Genomic DNA, 23,415 nt, shown 5'->3' with positions numbered 1-23,415 from the left:
AGTAAATTTTTGAAAATAAAATCATTTTTACCTCTTTGTCTAAAAATTTTATAAATTTAATAACAATTATTTATTATTTTATTCTTTATTTAGATTTAAAAACTTAACTGAAATTTTAGAAATTATTCTATGAATAAATTTTATTTTGATAGTGTGTATATTATTTATATTATAAATATTATTATTAATTCCATTTTTATAACTGATAAAATATATTTTGTCTATTCGGCTGTCTTCCTACATATACTATTGATTGTTCATGGTTCGGTGGAAACAATTTAATAAGTACAGGTATACCTCGAGTTACGTCGTTTGTCAAAAAAGTATATGGAAAAATAAAAATCAAGTTTAAGTCATTTTATTCGGCTTTACATCCGTCCGCCACGAATATTGAAGTCGTAATATCACTAGAAAAGCGTTAAAAACACATAAAATCATATTAAAATATGTACATTTAAGGTAAATGTTAATATAATCATCATAAATCTAGAGAATGAAACACGAAAACATCTGTGTTTCTGTGTTGTCGTCTTATTTAGCGGTCTTTAAGTGCTCATTATTGGCGTTTTCCACCGTAGTTTCGACTTACGTCGTAACTACACAAGTAAATTCGACTTACGTCGCCTCTCCTGGAACCAATTACCGACGTAAGGCGAGGTATACCTGTATATGCAGTAGAGGTTTGTTAATCCGGCACGCACTTGATAATCTGACCGGGTAATCATCTCCTTGAAAGTAATCGCGGGAATACTATAGATTGCGCCCTATGGAATTTCGGGACTTTGAGTATATTTGAACTCAGGGGACCAAATTAGTTCAACAATACCCTACTTTTCGACCGGAGGCGAAAAATAAGAAACTTATCATACTTTTTTCGGCGATCGCGCGATCGGGAGTCGCGTCGCTCTCTCTGCTAAGCCTATCGAGTGATTAACAGGCAGTCCGGAAAGTCGGCCATATATACCTTCAATAGAGACAGATGTTGATCCACGAGCACACTGATCGTCTGCAGTTCGAGTTAAGTTAAAGTGACCAGATATGTTAGGTTGAAATGCGGGACGCTTGGGTGTCGTGGAAGCTAAAAATGGGGTGGACCTCAAACATACATATATATAATAATAATAACTAATTCATTAATAAATAATTTAGTAGAAAATATATATAAATACGTAAATGCATAAATAAACTTAAAAATAATTCTTTATAGAAAAAAAAAATTGTTTTTTTTTCACAACTTGATGGCGCTGTTTGTATATTTGTCATGGTATGCATAGAACGGCCCCTAGATATTATTGAAATTAATAATAAATTCAGTATATTATTATTGCAATAGGAATTTTTTATTGAATTATTGATATGAATTTATTATTTATACCACGGAATGACACCGTTGCTGCTAGAACGCCCACTACGGGGCGTCCTGAGCTACTAGTAGTAAAAGAAAACGACAACTTTGGGCTCTTGACAACTTGAGAACATGTTGAAAATGTTACATGACCAAATGCGGGACACTTTCCGGGACGGTGTTCAATGCGGGACTAACAACCCACATCCGGGACAGTCCCGCACAATCCGGGACGTCTGGTCACCTTAAGTTAAGTCCACCGTCGTGCTCCTCCACCTCGGGGCCGAAGGCCCCTCAGCCGCCGACAAGCTCGCTATCGCTCGCGGTCGGCTAGTACTACGCGCCGCTATCGCGGCTTGTCCAAGAAACCTAACCTATCTCTCCGGGAGATGACCGTAGTCCGATGTCATGGTTGCAGACTTTACCGCAAGATGGCGGTACTAGCAACTACGGTGCCGTCTGCATGATAGCATTAAAAAAGTATGATAACTTAAAAAGTATGACGACTTTCTTATTTCTTGTCTCTGGTCCAAAAGTAGGGTACTGCTGAACTCGTCTCGGTCCTCTGAGTTCAAATATATACTCAAAGTTCCCAAATTCCACAGGGTGCAATCTATAGTACACCGGTACGGTGGCTAATCCGACATGTGTATTCCACAAATCGAAATTTGTTTGAACACGTGTATTTCTGCCCTTTTGAGCACCACGTGGTGCTCAAAAGGGCAGAAACCTGAAAAATAAATAATTATTATATATTCACAAACTATTGTTAATATCGTTTTCTGCAGGTTTTTCAATCGATCTTGACACAGTATAATTTTTATTTATTTTATTTTTGACAGTTTTCGATCTGTGGGGACTAACAAGGCCTGTTTTTCAAGCCATTATAGGTACAGCCAAGCCCACATTGGAAGAGCCGAGTGACGAGAGCCGGGGCCTGACATATCCGGAATAGACAAACCCCTGAAGAATTCTTGGTTGTTCGCTCACATTCTGGATCTCCCAAAGCGGCAGACTCACGTCTTACGCACCTCGACCATCCGAGCGAGGATACAACACAGTATAGTTATGCACTGTATCATTTTCAGACTACAGGTAACCCCCGTATAACACGGCACTTCTCTAGCATGGATTCACTCTAACACGGTTCGGGAATTAGGTAAAAACCCTCGTACAGCATGAAATGTATTAAAAACTTTTCCTTTTGAAAATTTCGTCCGATGGCGACAATTATATTTAGTAATTTGAAGACCTAGTCCTTTCCAAAAGAGGAACCACCATTTATTGCTTTTGTGTTCCAAAAATTTCGACGATACAGGGGTCAGTTTCCTAATCTACATTTACCAGCGCTCACTCAGTTGTAGATAAAAGCTGAAAAAACCCAAGAAAGTATGATGGGAAAGCAGAAGACGTCCAATATCACCAGTTCCTACCTTTTAAAAATGTTTGTATTTTTAACTGGATTTTTTTTTTGTGTTTTTAAAAGACTTTTTAACGTTTGGCGACTAGAAGCCTATAAAGAAAGGTCTGTCGCCAGATTGTATCGTCGAAATTTTTGGAACACAAAAGCAATAAATGGTGGTTCCTCTTTTGGAAAGGACTAGGTCTTCAAATGACTAAGTAATAAAAACTATTACCAGTTGATGATTCTCATGCTAAGATCATCATATAGGATGAATAATCTCTGGTAAAATATTTACTTAAATAAGTATTTTACCCATAAAAAAATCTATATAAAGCTGAAAAATTGGATTCTATCTCTGTATGCTAAAAACGGCCACTAGGGGCGCTCCTACCAATTATTTAAATTAACAATATAAATTATTTTATATATATTTTATATTTTTACAGTATAATATTCAGTATACAGTAATCCCTCAGTTATCGCGGTTAATAGGGACCAGAACCGGCCGCGATAAGTGAAAAACCGCGAAGTAGTATCACCCTCTCATTTTTAACGCGATCGTCGCGGGCAGCTTCGGATAGAGCTGGGGTAACTGCAGGAGGCGGCGTAGAGGCCGCAGAAGGAGTTTCTGCAGAACGTTTTCGGCACACAAGGAACATCGTGATGGGGAGTTGTGACCGTTGTTTTTTCTTCTGAGCAAAGATGCCCTTGTACAACGCCATTACACCGTCAATACGGTTACTGAATTCTACGGCTCTGACCATGTTGTCGTCGATTTCTTGGGCCAATCAGCTAACGAGATTCGTCTAGGAAGAAACATCTAGGCCAATCAGCTTGCGAGATTCCCGAGTCGGGAGGGATATCAAATGGCGGGATGCTAGCCAGCCAATCAGAGACGTGGATTTTGAATTGTGTGGGCACTCCCTGCCTTCTGCTAGCGTGCGAGCAACTTTCGCGCCATAATTCCTCAATTTTGAGTTTTTGATGAATATTTTTGAACAATCCGCGATATACTGAGGCCGCGATAAATGAAACGCGAAGTAGCGAGGGATTACTGTATTATTATTTTTATTTGTAACTTTGTATGCCCCGATGCCTGCATCGGGACATACAAAGTTACAAATAAAATCATACAACCCGATCCTGCATCGGGCCATACAAATAAATCTTTGTATGGCCCGATGCCCGATGCCTTTTGTGAATCATAAATCCGATTTAAAGAAGGATTTAATAGCATGTTTTTTTAATTTTTGGAACCTAACTCCCCTTTTCGCACTAGTTCTTTGTTTCGTATAACACGAATTCGCATAACACGAATTCGCATAACACGGCAAATTTTTGGAACGTAACTCCCGTGTTATACGGGGGTTACCCGTAATTAATTAAAGAACGTGCGTAAACAAATCTCGAGCATATGGCTTATTTTAGTTAAAGTTTAAACCACCTCTTTTCCTTGGTGGTCAAATGTGGTCACTAATCAATAAATTACGTGGAAAATTCAAGACCCTTTGAAAAAACTTACTTTATGCCATCGGAACAAAAATATAATTAGAGAAGTAAAATTATAACATAAGCTACGCTTAAAATTCATTTTTTAAGCCCAGGAAGTAAACTTTTTTCATATTGACTCTAATTCTTCGGTTCGAACCGGAGATCCATGGGGACACTATAAGTGATCAAGCTTTCTCTATTGACGCAAAGCAATTAAAATTTATTTATTTGAATTCCAAAACGTTTTTAAAAACATAATAGGAAATATGGTTTATCGGACCATCCACAATATAATCGTCTCGCACAAGGTAATAAAACACACCTATAATGAATGATTCAAATATTTTTAATTTTTGAGCTTGCTCCTTTTGAGTTTTTCTGGATTCGTCACTAATTCGAACTGCAGCTGCTTCGTTTTTACTATTTTCTCCAAATCTTCCAGAAGTTCCATTCTGTCTTCTCCCGATTTATAAATATTTTCATGATCTTATACTCGTACAATTAGTTTTACACTAAAAATTATTTTAAAAATCTATTGTTCTCCCGAATCGAATTGTTTTTCAATCTTCACATTAAAAATAAAGTATTTTCAATACAACAATGCCGGCATTGTTGTTTCATCGATAGTTTTTTAACGCTGTCTTCAACTTCAGCATGGCCGAGCTATTGAAGTAGCAGCCTACCGATCTGGAGGACCCGGGATTGAATCCGGAAGAGTCGAAAAACCATAAATATTTCGGCGAGTGGTCCTTCTGGATATATCAGGTCAAGTCTTTTGCTATCAAGTCACCCCATTGTGGGTCTTCCAAAATCATAATAGGCTTGCTAACAAAGACCTCATTGTGCCACAAGGCAGAAAGAGTTTTAAAAAACACTGATGCCAGAAAAGAAATTCGCTAATTTAATTGACTAACTTTAAAAATATCAATATATTACTAAATACAGTACATAATACTTTTCCAAATTCATTTATTTTATTAAAATTATTATAAACACGTGTTTTTTAACCCTATCCATTCATTCCCTAGTGATCTTTTCTCGTATCTCTTCTTTCCCTAAATACGGTTTATGAATAAAACCAACGAGCTAGAATATTCTACATAGAGTGACTGTAGTGACGCCATGTTTAGAGAAAATTGAATATACGTCCGCCATTTTCTTTTTATTCACGAGGGCGTGTCATTTGTGTTGTGAGCTAAAATATTTTACGTATGCAAAGAAAGGGAAGAGTTTTAATGTAATTAATGAAATTTGTTCTAGACATTTGTGTAAATAACGTAACGAACAAAAGATTAGTTCTTGCTAATATACCTTTGTTATCCAGAATGATTCATATCATGGACAATTTGTACACATCCTAATGGTGCAGTTTATACATATGCACTTACTGACGTGTTTTCTTTGTCTATTTTTGATGGGCAAATGCAACACTTCTTTCATTTTCCACAATTATTAGTTCCTTATTATCTCTTAGAAAGATTTTAACGTCAACAATGTGGTTCATAACATGACAAAGGTCAAAATGTAGTTTTTCATTGTAAATATTTTCACAAGTTGAAATAAAAATTTTTACAAACAAACTATAACTGTAATAAAAACACAATAACAATACTTATATCCTACAAAAATAAAAAAAAACACTGTCCGAAAAAAATCAACAACGTACTAAAAGTATGGTACAAATCAGATTGACCGTAGCACACTATAAATAAACAATCATGTGGCTGAGAGTAAAGCCCTTCAAGAACCGTTTCAAACTTAGATTATAAAAATATTGGTATATCCAGGATTAAGTACTACACATACTAGGGTTTCTCATTTCCCGGGGACAAAATTAATTATTTTTAAGATATACAAATTATCATGAAATCAAATGATATAATTATTTTTCGTCTTTTAAAGTAATTTAATACGTTCCGCAACCTCCAAAATCATATTAATAACGCTGTGTAAGATATATATTAAAAATTTCCTTTGAATTACGTAGAAATTTTCACCAATAGAAAAAATGTATTAAAGTTTGTTGGAAACTGCATACAACAACAACAAAATGCTTTGAATTGAGTTAAAAAAAAACTTAGATCAAACTTCTAACTTAGAAGGTAATTTTCGTTTTTTAAATAAAACATAATACAAAATATTGTAAATTTTTATAAGATTTTAAAAAGCAAAGATGGTCCATACTCCGATCACCCAATCTAATTCTTATTTTAGTAATGAAAAGTCTCGCTACCGAGAATGCCTTTTCCAATTCAATTGATGTGATTGGAATCGTGTTTAAAGCATTTAAGAGAAGACAGATGTGGTTTTTCACTTGTATCCCGAAAGATTTATAGTTCGTTTTCGAGATTTATTGCAGTACTTCTTTTGCTTTCTAGTATTCTTGATTTGTTTACCTCGACTGCTTTAATAGAAACATCATATCCCAATAATTCGGCAGTTCGTTTGTCTTTAATAATCGGGTTATGAAGAAAAACTTCATACTTGCAGACTTCGTACTCGTTTGTATCCTTGCCCAATTTGCACAACTTGGCGTTACGCAGTTATCGAAGCTACTGGGCATGGTTAAAAATTAACACAACGTAAGCGCAATTATTACAGATATTACAGGTAAAGAATTTTGAGAGTCTTGCCACAAATAAGCTACGTATTGATTATTGACTATTTGTGACGTGCCATAACGAGTAAAAATTAAAAAAACTAATAAGTAGGTTTAAAATTAATAAATACAAATGTATTCTGACAGTTTATGAGTTAATTATACTTTCTATTTGCAAAATTTCCTCAACCTTAACACAAAATAAGAAAAAAGTGAATTTTAAGAAATTTGTGGGATTTCCCGGGATATTTCCCGGGTTAAAAAAACAACCGGGATCCCGTTTGAGAAACCCTAACACGTACCAGTTTAAACTCCGATATTATCTTTTTTATAATAATTAAATAAAATCAAGAAAATAGCTAAATTCGAGATGAAACAATCTAGATTTATATCACTTATCTAATTGCCTAAATCTCAAATCTAAGGACAAACAAGACAATTTAGATTTAAATAAGAAAAATTGTTCTAAAGTGACAACCGGCCAAAACTTTTTATATTTTTAATTATTATAAAATGGCAAATTGCTTAATTTCAAGGGTAGGGATGGGTTTTATAAAAATAAATTGTAAATGCTAATAACGAGTAAAGTCGTCATTAAGTCCGATCCTTTTATCTCCCCACCCCTACAACCTTTAGTCACCCCAATTTAATAGCATCGATCCTCTAATAAACAAACCAACCTGCGAAATTTCAGAAATTTTCGGCAAAAAGCATAGGAGTTATTAAGCGAGTTTCTGATGTTGACGAGAAGGAGTGACACCAGGAACATTCTAAACGTCAATTCTGCAAGTAGATACTGATGGGGAGATGTATGAGATTGTCACCAATAAGGGCCGATTGGCTCAAAAGTATTCGACGAACCAGTTTGTCACTTTTCAAGAGACTTTCATTTTACAGGATGAAGTTCTCGATGTTATTATGGCTCTTCGTCAGTCTGCCAGAAAATTGTCTGTTACAGATGGTGAAAGGTATAAGAGATGCAACTGCAAGGGAAAATGCCTTTCGACAAAATGTAACTGCAAAAGGCATAGCATACTCTGAAATTCGTAATGTCACCACAGTTTGTCCTGTTCCAAGAAGCAGAAGTCGTCTGTTTAAAAATGATAACAATAAAAAATATTTCTTACTTTATAATTTATCACTTCAGTTAAAAAGATTTGGTTGTTACGTAGAATGACCAGTGAAAATAATTAATTGCCTGTATTTTATTACATTAACTATGAATATTGATTACAGTATTTTGTAAAATAACTAATGATTATGCATAGTAACATATTTATTTTTATGTCTTTTTACTCTTTGTGCACTAAGAAGACCTTTTTCTGTGGGTTCGTCCAAGCCCATAATGAAGTGGCCGGATGTTGTGGGACATGACCCGACTAACCCGGAACAGATCGCCCCCGAAAATTTCTTGGGACTATTTCGACCGCCTGAATTCGATTTCGGACCTTCCAGTGGTATTATAAGATATAGAATTAGTTTTAATTTTGCGTGTTTAGATTAAATTTAAATGTCTGTATGATATTTACAAGGTGCAATTTTTCGAAAATATGAATGTTCAAATTGAAAATAGATAAATTGTCCGAATTCGGTGGAAACATTCTGTTCAGAATCTGTAATAATAATCTAATTTGAGGATTTTCTACAGTCTATTCTTTAATAAACTCTTGTCTGGAAAGCAATTGATCTTCCTCAACATAAAATTCATCAAAGCAAATGAACTTAGAATAATACAATCATTCTTCTTCATTTTAGAACTTAATTATCTGAAAATAAAAACGAATAAGATTTATATTTACTTGTATATTAATCTTATTTAACAATGTTTAATTAATAAATAAAGGTTGATGTAAATTGAATAAACAAAAAATCATGTTATGAAACTATACCGTATAAATTTTTTTTAAAGCGATAAGTCCTCTTACATTATGGGAGAACGAATAACTAGAGATCATCAGTTAAAATGGAAACGTGTGATGAGGAAGTTGGTGTAGGGCCTATTAAGAAGCAATAAAAAAGCGATCACAATAATTGGAAATTTCTTTTACTATATTATGAAGGGCTTTGATTAAGTGTATAATATTTTAACCCTGTCATTAAATGTGGATTAAACTGAGAACTAAAGTAATTCAACATTTTGGCGACCTGCCAAGGGAGTGTCTTCCAGGAGAATTTTCTATGGGGAAACTAGTCCCTATTTAGGTGTTAGACACCCGAAGGAAACCCTAAAAATGCTACGTATCAGTTAGACACGAACTCATGACTAACTATTGGTGTTCAGTGGTTTTATCCACTCGGCTAATGGTGGGCAAATGATAAATGGATCTTCCTCATAAATATCAAATAACGTCTGTAATTCTTCAACAACCGTCAATTATTAAACTATGATTTTGCATTTCAAACTGTATTGGTGGTACAAAATCATGTGACATTCCATATTCAAACTTGGCTGCAGACTTCAATTACTGCGATGCCATTTTGAGACGTTCTGCACACTTCCGTTTTTATACTACATAATAATAAAATATATAAATCTGATTCTTTTTCTACCTTAATCATCTCATATAACACTATAAAATTATAAATAAAACCATAAAAGCATCTTAGCATTAGGCGAGGGATTTACACAAAATTTATTCAAATCGAAACGAAAATAATATATAATTTTATGATATAAAAATTAACAAAAACTACATAGAAATATATATTTATGTAAGTTTTAAATGATAATCTTACATATAAAGTATTATGTGAGTTCTCTCTGAAAAGCTGGATTATCATGCGACGATAACTTTGCAGCAGTAGAGCTTTTTTTCCTAAGTTTTAAAATAATAAAAATCTGTATTAATGAAATTTATTATATAATTTGTAAACTGAGCATTACCTTATATTATTATTATCCATAAATTAAATTGTTCGGAACTAAACATTAACAATAGCAACGCTAAATGCTAAATCAGTACGTAAACGTACTAAATTACAACGTACAAACGGTATAGTACATTAATCCTTATACCAGTGTGAATGTAGCCATTAGTGCTGCGGATAAAGAGTAAACGCTTATAAATTATAACTTATAAGCCCATATATGTAAGTGTGTTTTTAATATTCAAATCTTTTTCCTGTTACGTATTTGATTTTTTCTTCATTTTATTTATTTACAAAGTTAAGAAGTAAGTTAAGAGGAGACCGGCCTCTCTGGGCCCCTTCCTTGTTACAATACTGACCAATAGTAGCAATGATGTTATTATCAGAGATTGCTCCAGTGTGCTAATGGAAGTCCACTATGGAATAGATTTTATTCTGACGTATCTGTGACGCAATGAATTTCATGTAAAAAATAATTATTACATCACAGATAAAGAAGAGCAAATAACGATAAATGTGTTTTTAATGTACTGTTCCTCGTTAACAATAGATGGCACTTTAAGTACTGTACGGTACCAAGGTCTATATGAGAAGGTCAGGACACGCGTGAACTACTTCTTGAGCCGCCATTTTGAGGTATTTTGAGTCGCATGTTTTAAGCAAACTTGTACGAGCAGCCAGTTTTATACGACATTAATTAAACTAAAATTGCATAAATCCAGTGATTTCCAGTCAACATTATAATAATAATTTCAGATGATTATGCAACTCCAATTTTATGTAACTTTTCTATCAAATAGTTTAAAAGAAACAATCATCCACATCATTTGCTGTCGTGAATAAAACTAATTAAATAGGTAGTGTTTATGAAACCGTGCCGGTGCTTATTCTGCAACTTGAACACAAACTATATGGTGTATTTTCTCGGACACATGGCAAATTTCATCACTAAGTTTTCTTCAGTTGAAGAAACTGAATCAACTGAAGAAAACTTAGTGATGAAATTTGCCATGTGTCCGAGAAAATACACCATATAGTTTGTGTTCAAGTTGCATAATTAAATAGGTGCTAAAACTGATGTAATTACGTATATAAGCACTTCGTAAAGTAATGCAATAACATAAGTTATCCAAAATTTTATTTTAAAGCATTTACCAATACAATATTAATGCATTAAAAAATAAATACTGGACTAACGTTTATTTAATGAACATTTTTTACTTTACAAAGGCTTAAACGTCATATTTTCCTAATTACATAAAATTTAATCAAAAAGGATAATATTAAACACAATTTGATGATATTTTTAACAGAGCTTATCTAAGACATAACTTCTTTCTCTGTAAACACACAAGATACAAATATAATAAAACACCATTTTCGGAAGTCGGCAGAAGTACGCATAAATGAGCTTTTGCTTCCATACAGTTTTTTTACATTCAAAGTACTGTTCGTATCTCTGGCAAAAATATGTAATCTCACTGACATAAAAGTTGAGATTAACAGTTCAAACTGAGATTCTTCGACCTGAAGCTGAACAACAAATAATTTAATATGAGCTCACGTATACATCTCACAGACAGTACCTATAGAAAAATACATAACATACACTACCCTCTCATAGTTTAGAATGTTCAGTTGGCTGCCACTTATCCCGTCTGCAGTTCTGCACCCATTTCGCTTTCCTCTGCTTATATGCAGGAAATCTAAACAATCGAAGGTCGGTAGACTTACTTTTACAATTAGGTGCCGCAGAATAACTCATTGTTTAACGTTTTGAGTACGTATATACGTAATAATAGTCGACTCACGCAGGAACCACGTATGGTGGTCTCTATCGATATGCCCCAACATGGCCGCTGCCGCATAGAATCACGGGAGCGTGTCCTGACCTTCTTATACAGACCTTGTACAGTACATTCGTCGTATAGCTGTAATGTAAATTGCCAACCTCTTTCATGTATCGGCCACTTCAAGAAAATTGTTTTCTTGTCAAATAGTAACCCAATAATATTATATATTATTGGGTTGCAATTTGAAAAAACTTGTAGACTTATAAATTCCAACAATCCTCCTTCTGTCATCCTTTAAACTCGAGAACGGTGTTAAATAGATGGAAGTGGCGACGAGATGAGAAAAGCTTAAAGATAGGAGGCCCAGATTAACTATTTATGAAAAAGTTATCTTCCTAAATTTATTCGAAAGCGAAAAATTATGTGAAATTTTTAATATTTTTAAATAAATCTTTTATGTTTGCAAAGTTTTATTGGTTTATTATGTATCTATACCGACCAAATTGGAAGCACTACTCCAGATGTCCATAATAGCGACATCTAGATAATAAGTAAAATTCTTTAATACATGTTTAAAGTATTAAAAAACTTTTATTTTTATTTTAAAATTGATTATAATATTGTATTACAATTAATATAATAATTTTTGCAAAATTCAAATAAATTTAAATGCGAAACTGCGCATCATTAGCCTATAACAACCAAGGAAACATCGTCTGCTTTCTAAAAGTAAGACAATGCAAAAGTTTAATAATTAATATTTTATAATTAATCCTCGTCTGAATTTATAATATTGAAATTCGTTGAACGGTTAGTATTTTATATTATACGAATATAAACAGAGTATATGTCATACTCTGTTTATATATCAGTAACAGAGAATCATAGAAAACTGTTTTCATTTTAGGCTTACACCTAAGACTAAAAAATAAGCCTAAAATGAAATTCTAATACATGGTCGGTTAGATAGTTGGTGTTTATTGGCACAAAAGAAGTAAGTTTAAAGGCCAAGCTACGCCATATCAAACGGTAAAAACTGTATAAATGTATTAATAGATTCTATATACAGTAGAGCGTCGTTTATCCGAATCATTTGGGGACTGGGTTTGTTCGGATAACTTATTTTTCGGACAACCGATTATATACGGAAAAAATATATTAACCTATCTCATGTTGCAATTTTTATCCGTTGCGTGTCGCTTCGCGTCGAATTTTCGTCGATTTTAAGCCTAACGAAAATTTTTATTATAATAATCGTGGCTATTGTATCGTTAAAAATTATTTCTTTATTTTGTACAAACAAAATAAATATATTGAAAAATATAAAAACAAATATATATATACTTTAGAAGTTAATCTAGTATCAAAAACGTTCGATTCAGCACGACACAGTCCGACTGAAAAGCTTTCGGTTAACCGACGCTTCGGTTGATCGGCTTTCGGTTAAACGACGCTCTACTGTAATATTAAACACTAAAAATAATAAAAACAAAAAGTAACATGCATACAGAACTGTACAAATAAACAAAAACAAACAGCATATTTAATAGTAAAATAAAAGTAAACGAGCAATTATTTATTGTGACAGTGTCACAATATATAATTGCTCGAAATTGCAGCTAGTATTGTGACACTGTCACAATAATAGATACAATTTCTAATCATATTTTAAATTTATTTAATTTAAATTATATGATCTTCACCTCAAATTAGTAGTGGTCTTGCCCCTGTATATAATACTTTTCCAGTTAGCAAGCCCTTTGTACATAATACTTTTCCAGTTAGCAAGCCTCCTGTATTCCTGTTAGCAACAGAGTCGTGCCGGTTCCTCCTTTCAGGGGAAAAGTTTTGAATTGGAATAACGTGACTTTCAGCTTTTATTAGACATTTATAAACAGTTAATCGGGGCCTACTGCCCTTAGTCTTTTTACACTTGTCTCAGCTTTCAACTATTTAATTCCGTTCTCCAGATTAAGAAAGAACAGACAGGCAACAGACAAACCAAACGAACGACGGAATTTATAAGTCTACAATTGTTTTGAAATAATTCCTCTCTCTATACACATTAGTGTTTTTCAGAAAGTTTAGTAGCACATCAAGTCTCTGGATAAGAAATTCTATTAGAACATATTCATTTATTACAAATGCCATTTATCGTAATCAAGTTAAAATATAAAATAAAAGTGAGAATCGAACAAGGTAAAGGAAAACAATTTGATGACGATTTCATTAGAAGAGGTATAAGTCAACTTTCTGACTTGAGAAAGTGTCAGCTTAGGCTTTCTCAGAGTTCATATTGACTCCTTTCCCTCCACTCTTAGTTGCTTCTAGGGAATTTGCACCTTTGAATATGACGGAGAATGGTCGATTTTAGTCAATCGTCGGCCGTTCTTCCAGTCGTTGGGATTTGTACAGTAGAGAGTCGTAAATCGGAATCAATTGGCGACTGGGGTTGTTCAGATTAGTGATTTGTTCCGATTACCGATTATGTACGAAAAAATATGTTAACCTGACCGATGTTCAAATTTTTCTCCGTTGCGTGTCGCTTCGTGTTGAATTTTCGTCGATTTTAAGCCTAACGAAAATTTTTATAATAATCGAGGCTATCGTATCGTTAAAAATTATTTCTGCATTTTGTACAAACAAAATAAATACATTGAAGAATATAAAAACATGAAAATTATACTTTAGAAGTAAATCTAGTATCAAAAACGTTCGATTCAGCACGACACAGTCCGACTGAAAATCGTTCCGATTACCGGCGATTCAGATTACCGGGGTTCCGATTAACGACTCTCTACTGTATTTGTGTGCTTCATCTGCATTTCTGCTTTGACGTTATCCAACGAGGAGTGTATCATCCGAATTCGAAGCTCTACTACATCGAGGACTGTCTCCCTGTGCTATCCAACACGAAATGTATTTATCAGGATTCGTGAAATACCGATATTTGTAAAAATCTCTCTCCGCCATGATAACGCGCATTGATTTTTTGCAGCTTTTTTTTTTGTTTACGCAACCTTATATATAATATCAAGTAATTTTTAGTTAAAAAATTTTAAAGATTAATACTCTAATCTTGCATATATAAAGGAAGATTTATATATTCGTATTTATATATAAATTATTTTTTAAAAACTAATTAAAATTTAAAGATTTTACCTCCTTTTGTTTTCAAAAAATTTTAATAATAAATGAAGAAACATCAAAAGACAATATCCTAAAGTAGTTGCAATCGCAGCGTAATGAAACGTATATCTTCCGCCAAAAATATCCATTAAACATCCTCCTAAAATATTCCCAACTGCCCAGCCTGAAAAACAATATATATATATATATATTATATATATATATATTTAAAATAACAGCAATTTCAGGCAAAGGTTAAATGTAGGTTTGTGTTAATTTATTATTAAAATTGAAGTAAAAAGATTCCATATTATTTTCTGTTATAAGACATTGTAAAAAATAAAAAATTTGATTTACCAAATCCAGAAAATGCTCCTGCTAAAATTCCTTTCATCGTTACTTCAGTTCCTAGTGGAGAAATTTTTTTCGCATATGAAGTTAAAGTTACGTAAAAAAGTCTATAAGTTAATCCTTGCATCACTTCCACTGGTAGAACATACCAAGGATCTTCAAGTGCAGAATACATGAAATATCGAATACTGTAGCATACTAATGCAAAAAACGTTGTAATAAAATGCCCCAATTTTTCAATTATCTTAAAAGAATAAAAATATGTGGGAATTTCAGAAATACAGTTGATAAATAGAGCCATACCCATTAGTGTTTTCGATGCGCCGAGATCAGCAAGATACCAAAATAAAAAACTGTTTAAAAGAGTAGAAATGATACCGATATAAAAGGCAAAACAGATGAAAACAATATTTCTATAACACGAATAAAATAATTTTAAAAGCTCCATATTACTAGTCGCAGTTGAAACCACATCCACTTCGACACCACATAAAATTACAAAGTCGAGAAACATTACGCTTACCATAATGTAAAACCCAACTAAATAATCAGTTTTTTGTTGGGATGTAAATAAATCTAATATGTATCCAGTTAATAAAGCAAAACCACCGGTACCGAGTGACGTCCATAATTTCTGATTACCGTAAATTCGGGGGCTATTATGTACCAACTCGTAACAAGCGGTATCTGATAAATTGTTCATCATGGCAGCCAATAAAGATAAGAAAAAGTAAAGAATCAAAATCATCCAAAACTGAGTGTTAGCGTAATCATTAACAGTTGAACAGCAGCTGTAATTACAAGGGCAAACAATGGTACAGTTATAAACCACTTTTGTAGCACAGGTCGGTTTGCTGTCGTTTGATACAGCAACCATACCATTTTCAAGCGTTATCAGATGCATCAAACGTCTTTCCTCTTTCTGCTTACATATCATCGTTGTGGCATTGTCGTAATAATTTTCCAAAATTATATCTGGTATAATGTCGGTGATATTTGACGAAGGACTATAAACAGCGCAAGTTGTACACAACGTGCCACATACCATCGTTTCGTTTGCTTCTAACGTTCTAAATGGAGACTCTTCGGGTAGAGGCGTTGTCCATTCATACGAATCACAAGAAAACGTTGAGATCAACGTCAAACTATTCATTTTTGATGTTGGAATAAACATCACCACAATACAACAGATAGTATTTATGATAACTAATCCCATTAAACTTTGTTTTAGATTGTGTAGATAATTAGTAAATGCATTAAATAAAGGCTTGGCTACTGTAGCTATCAGAGGAGCTAATAACTGCACCACCCCTACGGCAATTGCACTAATTCCAGATTCTTTGGCGAATATAGGAAGATATGGAATAACAGCTGATTGAGCTGAAAATAAATAACATTTTTTAATTTTTTACTAAATTTAGATAATGTTGACACAAATTAATGTTTAAAATATATATTGTATAAGCTTAATTTTTACTATTGTTTACTTTTTTAAAATTTAGTGCAGTAATGGTAAAAAGTCAATTTAATTCAAATTTATGAGTAGTAAAAAAATTTCATTATGTTTATAAACTAAAAAAGAAGTTGATTGTTCATTATATTTTATTATAATCAGATTCTTTGTATGTTGTTTTAAGGCTAATTTCTTGACTTTTAATAATTCATTGGTGATTTCTAACTATTATTCTGTTTTCTCTTCTTTCTCTTCTTTCCTTTTATGCTAGTCTTATTACCGTTAATGATTTCTCAATTTTATATATATATAAAATACAAAGCATGTATTCATATACACCAAAATTGAGGTAAAATAACAATGCGTTTTATGTACAATTCTTAGAATGCTATTTTTCTAAATATATTAATATATATTATAGTAAATAACTAAGTTTAGATTAGACATATTAACAAGCGGTATCTGATAAATTGCATATATAAATTATACAATAAAATATACTTTTTATTGTATAATTTAAATACAGGAATAGGTGTTTTTAAACAATTTTATTTTATTATTCACATGCTACAATAACAAACTATTACGATTAATAATCATTGGTTTTTACACATTTGTAATTAAAAATAAATAAATAAAATAGTGGAAAATATTTCATATAGTAGAAAAACTTTCCTGTGTTTATATTCATTTTTATCTGTATATATTTGTTTTATAATTAAAGCTTGGTTTATTATAACAGGCCTGAACCCACGACCACGTTCTATTGATCAATGGTTTTATACGCTAGGTCACTGGAGAGCTGTCGTTGGAGTAAAAGTATAGAAAATGAAGTTTGTCATAAATTTTACGTGCAAATTCTGAACACCGAGCCCAGCATATATATATATTGGTCCAGGCCGCCCTATTGTGGATCTGGTCTAACCTGTAATAGGCTTGGTAAAATTTGTTATGTATATATATGAGAGTAGCACTTTACAAATTCGTAATAACAATGCAAATTAAATGAATAAAATTATTTCCGCAACATTCATTCCCGATTTAATTTGCTGAGTTTGCAGTTTCTTGGAACGCACGCTATTTTAAATATTGTAAAATAAGAAGCCATTGTTTGATAAACATTTTTATAAATCTACGATATTTATAGCAAAAGACAATAAATTATACAACTAGAAAATACTAGTAATGGTTCTTTAATGAAGGGATTGAATAATATATCATTTATATCAAAGAAGTAAATTATGGATTCAAAATTTCAACGAATAGTGTTTTTGAATTGAAAATATTTTACAATTAATATAGTATTGAAAACTAATCTTAAGAGTAATAGAGCTGCTTGTATCTTGAGACAGTTCAAGACTGAAATAATTAAAATAATTGTGAATACAGTATGAATGTGCGCTATATTGCAAATTATAAATTTTAAAATTGGTTCGATTTATAGAAGGGCTCACCAGTGGCCAAGCAGTTCTGTTCCCTAAACACTGGGCGCTCGCCAGGACGGGCTGACCACGTGGAGTTTTCCGGGTTTTCTCCACGACTGTAAAAACAATAGGGGTCAGTTACCCTTAAAAAGACCTCCCGGAAGGCATCCCCTAAGCAGATCGCCAAAGTGTTGCGTTGCCATAACTTAATAAAAACCAAACCAATCGATTTATAAGAAAATTTGAAGAAAATATTTAACCTATTAAAATTCGTTGTGTTCTTTTTATTCCAAAAGTACTGAAGATATATTAATTTTTTTAATGTAGTTACCTAGAAAGTCGTGCCTGGAAAATCGGATGGGATCCCCTTTTTTTTTATAAAATTTGTTTCGCTTGACCTTGAAAATCACGTTCAAGGTCAGAAAAACACTAATAAATTTAAAGCTAAAAATTATTCAGTGTTAAATATATTTATTTAAATTCAGAAAATAGCCGTACACTAATTAAGTGGGCTTTTTTAACCTTGTGTTATGGTATCGATTCGAACCAATACAATCCTTTCAATACGGGATAGTTTTGTACATTTGGTGATAAAAGTTGTCTCACGCCGTTATGCAACCCTAATTAAGTTGATATTCGTGACGAAAAACATTTAAACTAAAGAAGAATAGATGAAAATGAACAATATATTAGTAGTTTGCGTATCATTAGCATATATTATTTTAATACCTATTGTACTGGCGGTTAAGTTATGAATTATAATTATATATTAATCAGCAGGCTTTAAGAAAAACTTTATGCTGCAGAAGGTTATTCGCATATCTGTAAAAGGTTGCCCATCACTGAACTAGAAATATTTCGGTATTTAATTAAAAAATTAAAACCTGTTTCTCAACTTTCTCGGCAACATTTAACATTTTGGTGCCCTATCTATTATCATATTTTATTTTAAAAACATTTTATATTTTTAACTATTATAAAATGACAAAAAAGTTAATTTTAAGGGTAGGAATGGGTTTTATAAAAAATTGAAAATACTAATTGTGAGGGGAGCGATTTTCTTCACCCAGTTTGAAGCTTAATAACTTCTGTGCCTTTTATCGAAAATTTCTGAATTACACAAAGAGGTTTGTGTATTAGGGGCATTGATATTAAATTTTGGTGGCTATAGGACGAAGAGGTGAGGAGATAATGGTGGATTATTTGTCATATCTGAAGTAGGGTTTGACTTAATTAAGAATTTACTCGTTATTTGCATTTACAATTTTTTTTATAAAATCCATCCCTACCCTCAAAATTAAGCATTTTGCCATTTTATAATAATTAATAATATAAATAGCTTATTTTTAATAAAATCTCATAACAGATGGAGTCACACAATTTTGACTCTTGCAAGGAAAGTTTTTAATGGCTATCGTGGGTGAGGCAGAGTGATGAAGATTTAGTCTCTTCGATGTTCATCGATCTTTGTTGACTTTTTTATGAAATAGCACAATACTAAAATCTGTTTCGTGCTATTTTTTCTAGGATAGTCATTTCCTTTTTTCTTTTTCTTCATTAGAAAATCGCTTTAAAATCTCTTCCTACGTTTTAATTTTTTTAGAGTTTTGGTTAATAATGAATATTTATTAATATGTGTTTTCTTCAGAAAGAAAATGTAAATAAATTATTTATTTATCTAAAATATAATATTGCTATATTTTATTAAAACTAGAAATTAATACAAATTTAAGTTCTGATATCAATAATAATAATTTTTTGTTAATTTTATAAATAATTATTTACAATTTACTCGTTATAAATACACGAATTTTAAGAAAAAGTGATATAAAACGATTTTTTAATAATTAAAAATCGTAATTTATTTGAATTTTTTCGTAAATTCCAGAAGTTAGTTTCAAACTAAATACGTTAGACAAACTGTTCATGATATTTCAGAAATATTTATTGAATAATTAATGCCGATATACTGTTTTTAAATTACAATAAACTTTGAAAAGTAAAAGTTAAGTAAGATTTACGCAACGTTCATTATCTAAAATACGTGTTTTAATTGCATAATGTGGATTGTTTTAAATGATGTCACATTCGTAGAGAATGAGACTGCATGTGACAGTAATGTAAAGAAATCAGGGACATTTGTGACAAATAAAAAATAATTTTAGATAATTTTCTTTATTATATACACTTTTGTTTAATGTATAAAATGTATCAGACATCACAGTTGTCTACTGATCACACTTTGAGTTTTCAAGATCACTAAGCTAGGAGGTTTCATTTGATAGTTAAGGCCAATAATTATAGCAGTATAGAATCAGTATTTCACATGAATATTTGAGATAATGAGTTATTCTCTCGTAAATATTCGTGTAAAACACACACACACACACACACACTCTCTTTCTCAAATATTTGGTGAAAAATGCTAATTTTACATAGCGATTGGACTGTAATGAACTGTCTATCAAATGGAACCGTCTAGGTCAGTGATTTTCAAAGTATGACTCGTGGGCCACTAGTGACCGGTTTCATTAAAATATAAAATAGTATTGCTTTTATCATTATCTACAACCGCCACAAACTATAAAATAATAAAGTTTTCTAATAAAAATAAATTTTTAAGTTTATTAAACAATAAAATGTAAGGTTAAATTTCATAAACTTTTATCTGTTTTATACTTTTACTTTTCTGGCTGTTATATAACAGGGGGAAAGTATGGCAATCGGTCAAAAAATAAACCCCTGAAAATTTTGCATTTTTGGAATCAAAAAACCTTTGAAACGTCCAGAAATGCAGAAAAAAAAATTTCCAGTGTGCAATTTCCAGTGTTCCAGGATGTTAGTATGTGTGGGGAGCGTGATTTTTTCACGAGTTTGAAGCTTAATTCCTGTGCCTTTTGTCGAAAATTTCTCAAATTTTGCAGACAGTTAGGGAAACATTTCTAAATATTTTCAGGAAAATCGAAAATTCTAGAAACATTTCTCCCTAAAATTCTACGAAATTTCAGAAATTTTCGACAAAAGGTACAGAAATTATTGAGCCTCAAAGTCGTGAAAAAATCACGTCCCTTATACACACACTAATATTTATACATACAGAAAAACTCCAATTCTTATTCATTTCTCGACGTTTCAAGATCCCCTGAGACCGAAGGATATTTATATGTTTTAGAGGTGAGGGAAGGTAATGTTTTTAATATTTTTAAAATGGTTAAATCGATCCTCTTTTTTACCCGTAATCACTTATAATAGTAATTTTATGTATTTATCTGAAGACTTAATGGTAAAGCAGCAGTTATTAGGGATGTAAACAAATAAAGAATGCCGGGAAAGTCCACCAATAACGTTACCAGCTTTTTTTCCTTTAAAAATGAATGTAAGGTAATATTCTATATTTTTATATGACTATTGTAAATACACAATATAATTATAAAGTTAAGCGTATGAATATTAATATCATTATCTTAAAGAATAATTTACTAAAGAGCAAAATAGTAACTTACCTGCCGCTAAAAGAAAGTAATGTATTTTTAACGGTAAAAGTCTCCTGTTGATAAGGCACTTTTGTTTTTTCTTATTCGTTTCTATTTCTATAATCTCTATATTGTTCATGGCATCATTAAATTGATCCTCCATGATAGAAAGATACCATAACTACTCGTTTTTAATTCTATAATGTGGCATCAGATAATATATCCACGACGAGAAGAGATCATAAAAATGAATACTACATGATGATACCGCAATTTATAGTAAATAGAACTTTGTTTTGCAATATAAAAATTTACATTTCATACAATTGGATAGAAATATTTGTTAAATTTCGAAAGATTTTTGAAAAATATATGTTTAATATACAACAATATACAACCAAACACTCGATTTGTTCACATATCTTTAATTAATGTAACGTAAATTATATTTTTCAGTATAAAAATTTTACAATTTTTAAATTATTATGTAGTTTTATATATAATTTAGATAATTTTGTTGATTATTTTCTTAAAAAAAGCTCTAAGTGATCGATTAATAATGGCATCTTCAACAGTCTGTTCTGCTGATTATAGAAATCAGGTTGTTTGCTTCATATAAACACTTGGATGAACGTTCAAACTTAATTATAATAATTTATATTATTATTTTTATCTGTTTTAATTTTTTATTTAATTATTTATGGATAAAAAGAAAAACCATGTTGACAATTTTAGTTTTCCTGTAATAAACAATACAAAAATAGTAGCTTATAAATTTTAAAGCGATTATAAAATATATAAAAATTCTAAATATAAAGCATATGTTTTGTTTATGATTATATACTTTTTGCTTAATTAATTCGTTGGATTATATTATATATAGTTATATTAAATCATGTTTATATTTTAGGTACAAGTTACATATCCAAATTTTATTTAATAAAAAGTGTGTTGGTGAAAGTTTATACTGCTTATTGTTGATTTTCACACAATCTCCCATTCCTACATATTTACTATTGTTTTATATTAATATACTATCACTACTTATTTATTGCATATTTTGAAACACCCATGTGATTTTAATTTAAATTTGATTATAGATTCTCTTATAGTTTAAGCTGTAAATTCTAAAGAACAGAGCTAACTTAGAGCCCATTATATAGGTATTTTAGACCTCGAATTTAATTTCGTAAGTTAAGAATTTGTAGAATTGTTTTGAATGATGTTTCACCAGAAATTTATTTATGCAGGTCTTCCGTGTGGTGTTGTATACCTCCGGTTTCACTTATTCCGGCCTCACAATTAGCAAACGAATTCGTGTTGCTCGTCGATTCATCTTGCCTAATATTGTCGAGTATGTAAGACCCTAGTCAGTCTATCAGATAGATTCAAACAGAAAAATAGAAAGTAGAGGAAAGCCAATTAGCCAGTGGCACGTTATATCTTCACGAGGCCCAGTAAAATTTGAATTAGGAAGCACGCGTAGTGTTGACTTTAGATATTTTTTTTCGAGAAAATTTTTTAGAGAAATATCTTCCTATAAAAGATTGATTTGGGGCCTCTGTTGGTGGAGGCCCCGGGCATTTTTCCATTTGCTCATAGGTTAACGCTCCACTGCAATCAGCTAGAAAAGGAGTGTAGTAAGCATACTTGGCTTTAACGATATTTATATCTGCCAAAGTTTTAGACTTCGAATAACAATATTTAAAGAATTAAAGGAATATGCTTTAATTAGAAAAGAGTTTTCAAAGCTGATTGAAGAAATGATGATCAAGAGATAAACCAAAAGAATGATAAATCGAAATCGTATGATACGTTACGTGCCAGATTTAGTGCCCCTTACCTGCCACTTTGGGCACGCGTGTCATAAGATCGCCACTCCTGGACTAAGGTAATAAGTATTTTTAATTTCAGTCTAAATTTTTCCGTCATTATTAATTTAGACTCATTTTAAACTAGGAAAAATTCTTAACTATTCCCGAGATTCGCCATCATTAAAAATTTTCACGTAGAAAAATATGTAGAAAGCGCTTAATTCTCATTTTAAAACTAAAGACGGTAATTAATGAAATTCGATCTTCTAC

General features: G+C 31.7%; 2 protein-coding genes across 2 annotated transcripts in view; one reads left to right on the top strand and one right to left on the bottom strand.

Annotated features, from left to right (window-relative positions):
- Positions 1-8,065: 8,065 nt before the first annotated feature.
- On the bottom strand, positions 8,066-21,592 carry LOC136982215 (major facilitator superfamily domain-containing protein 6-like). The gene is made up of 5 exons (XM_067278652.1): positions 21,362-21,592; positions 14,988-16,361; positions 14,664-14,814; positions 9,577-9,656; positions 8,066-8,606 (listed from the first exon to the last, which is right to left on the bottom strand). Exons 1-4 carry the CDS (start codon positions 21,492-21,494, stop codon positions 9,587-9,589), a joined length of 1,728 nt encoding a protein of 575 aa, XP_067134753.1. The 5' UTR covers positions 21,495-21,592; the 3' UTR covers positions 8,066-8,606; positions 9,577-9,586.
- LOC136982216 (major facilitator superfamily domain-containing protein 6-like) overlaps positions 12,233-23,415 on the top strand; it is a 54,114-nt gene continuing 42,931 nt past the window's right edge. The window contains exon 1 of the mRNA XM_067278653.1: positions 12,233-12,311. The gene's annotated coding sequence lies outside the window, so the exon portion shown is untranslated. The remainder of the gene's footprint in view (positions 12,312-23,415) is intronic.

Source organism: Centruroides vittatus, unplaced genomic scaffold (assembly GCF_030686945.1).
Source record: "Centruroides vittatus isolate TY-2023 unplaced genomic scaffold, ASM3068694v2 contig_817, whole genome shotgun sequence".
Taxonomy (NCBI): domain Eukaryota; kingdom Metazoa; phylum Arthropoda; class Arachnida; order Scorpiones; family Buthidae; genus Centruroides; species Centruroides vittatus.
Note: the sequence above shows the minus strand (reverse complement) of the source record. Positions and strands in the feature narration are given on the sequence as shown.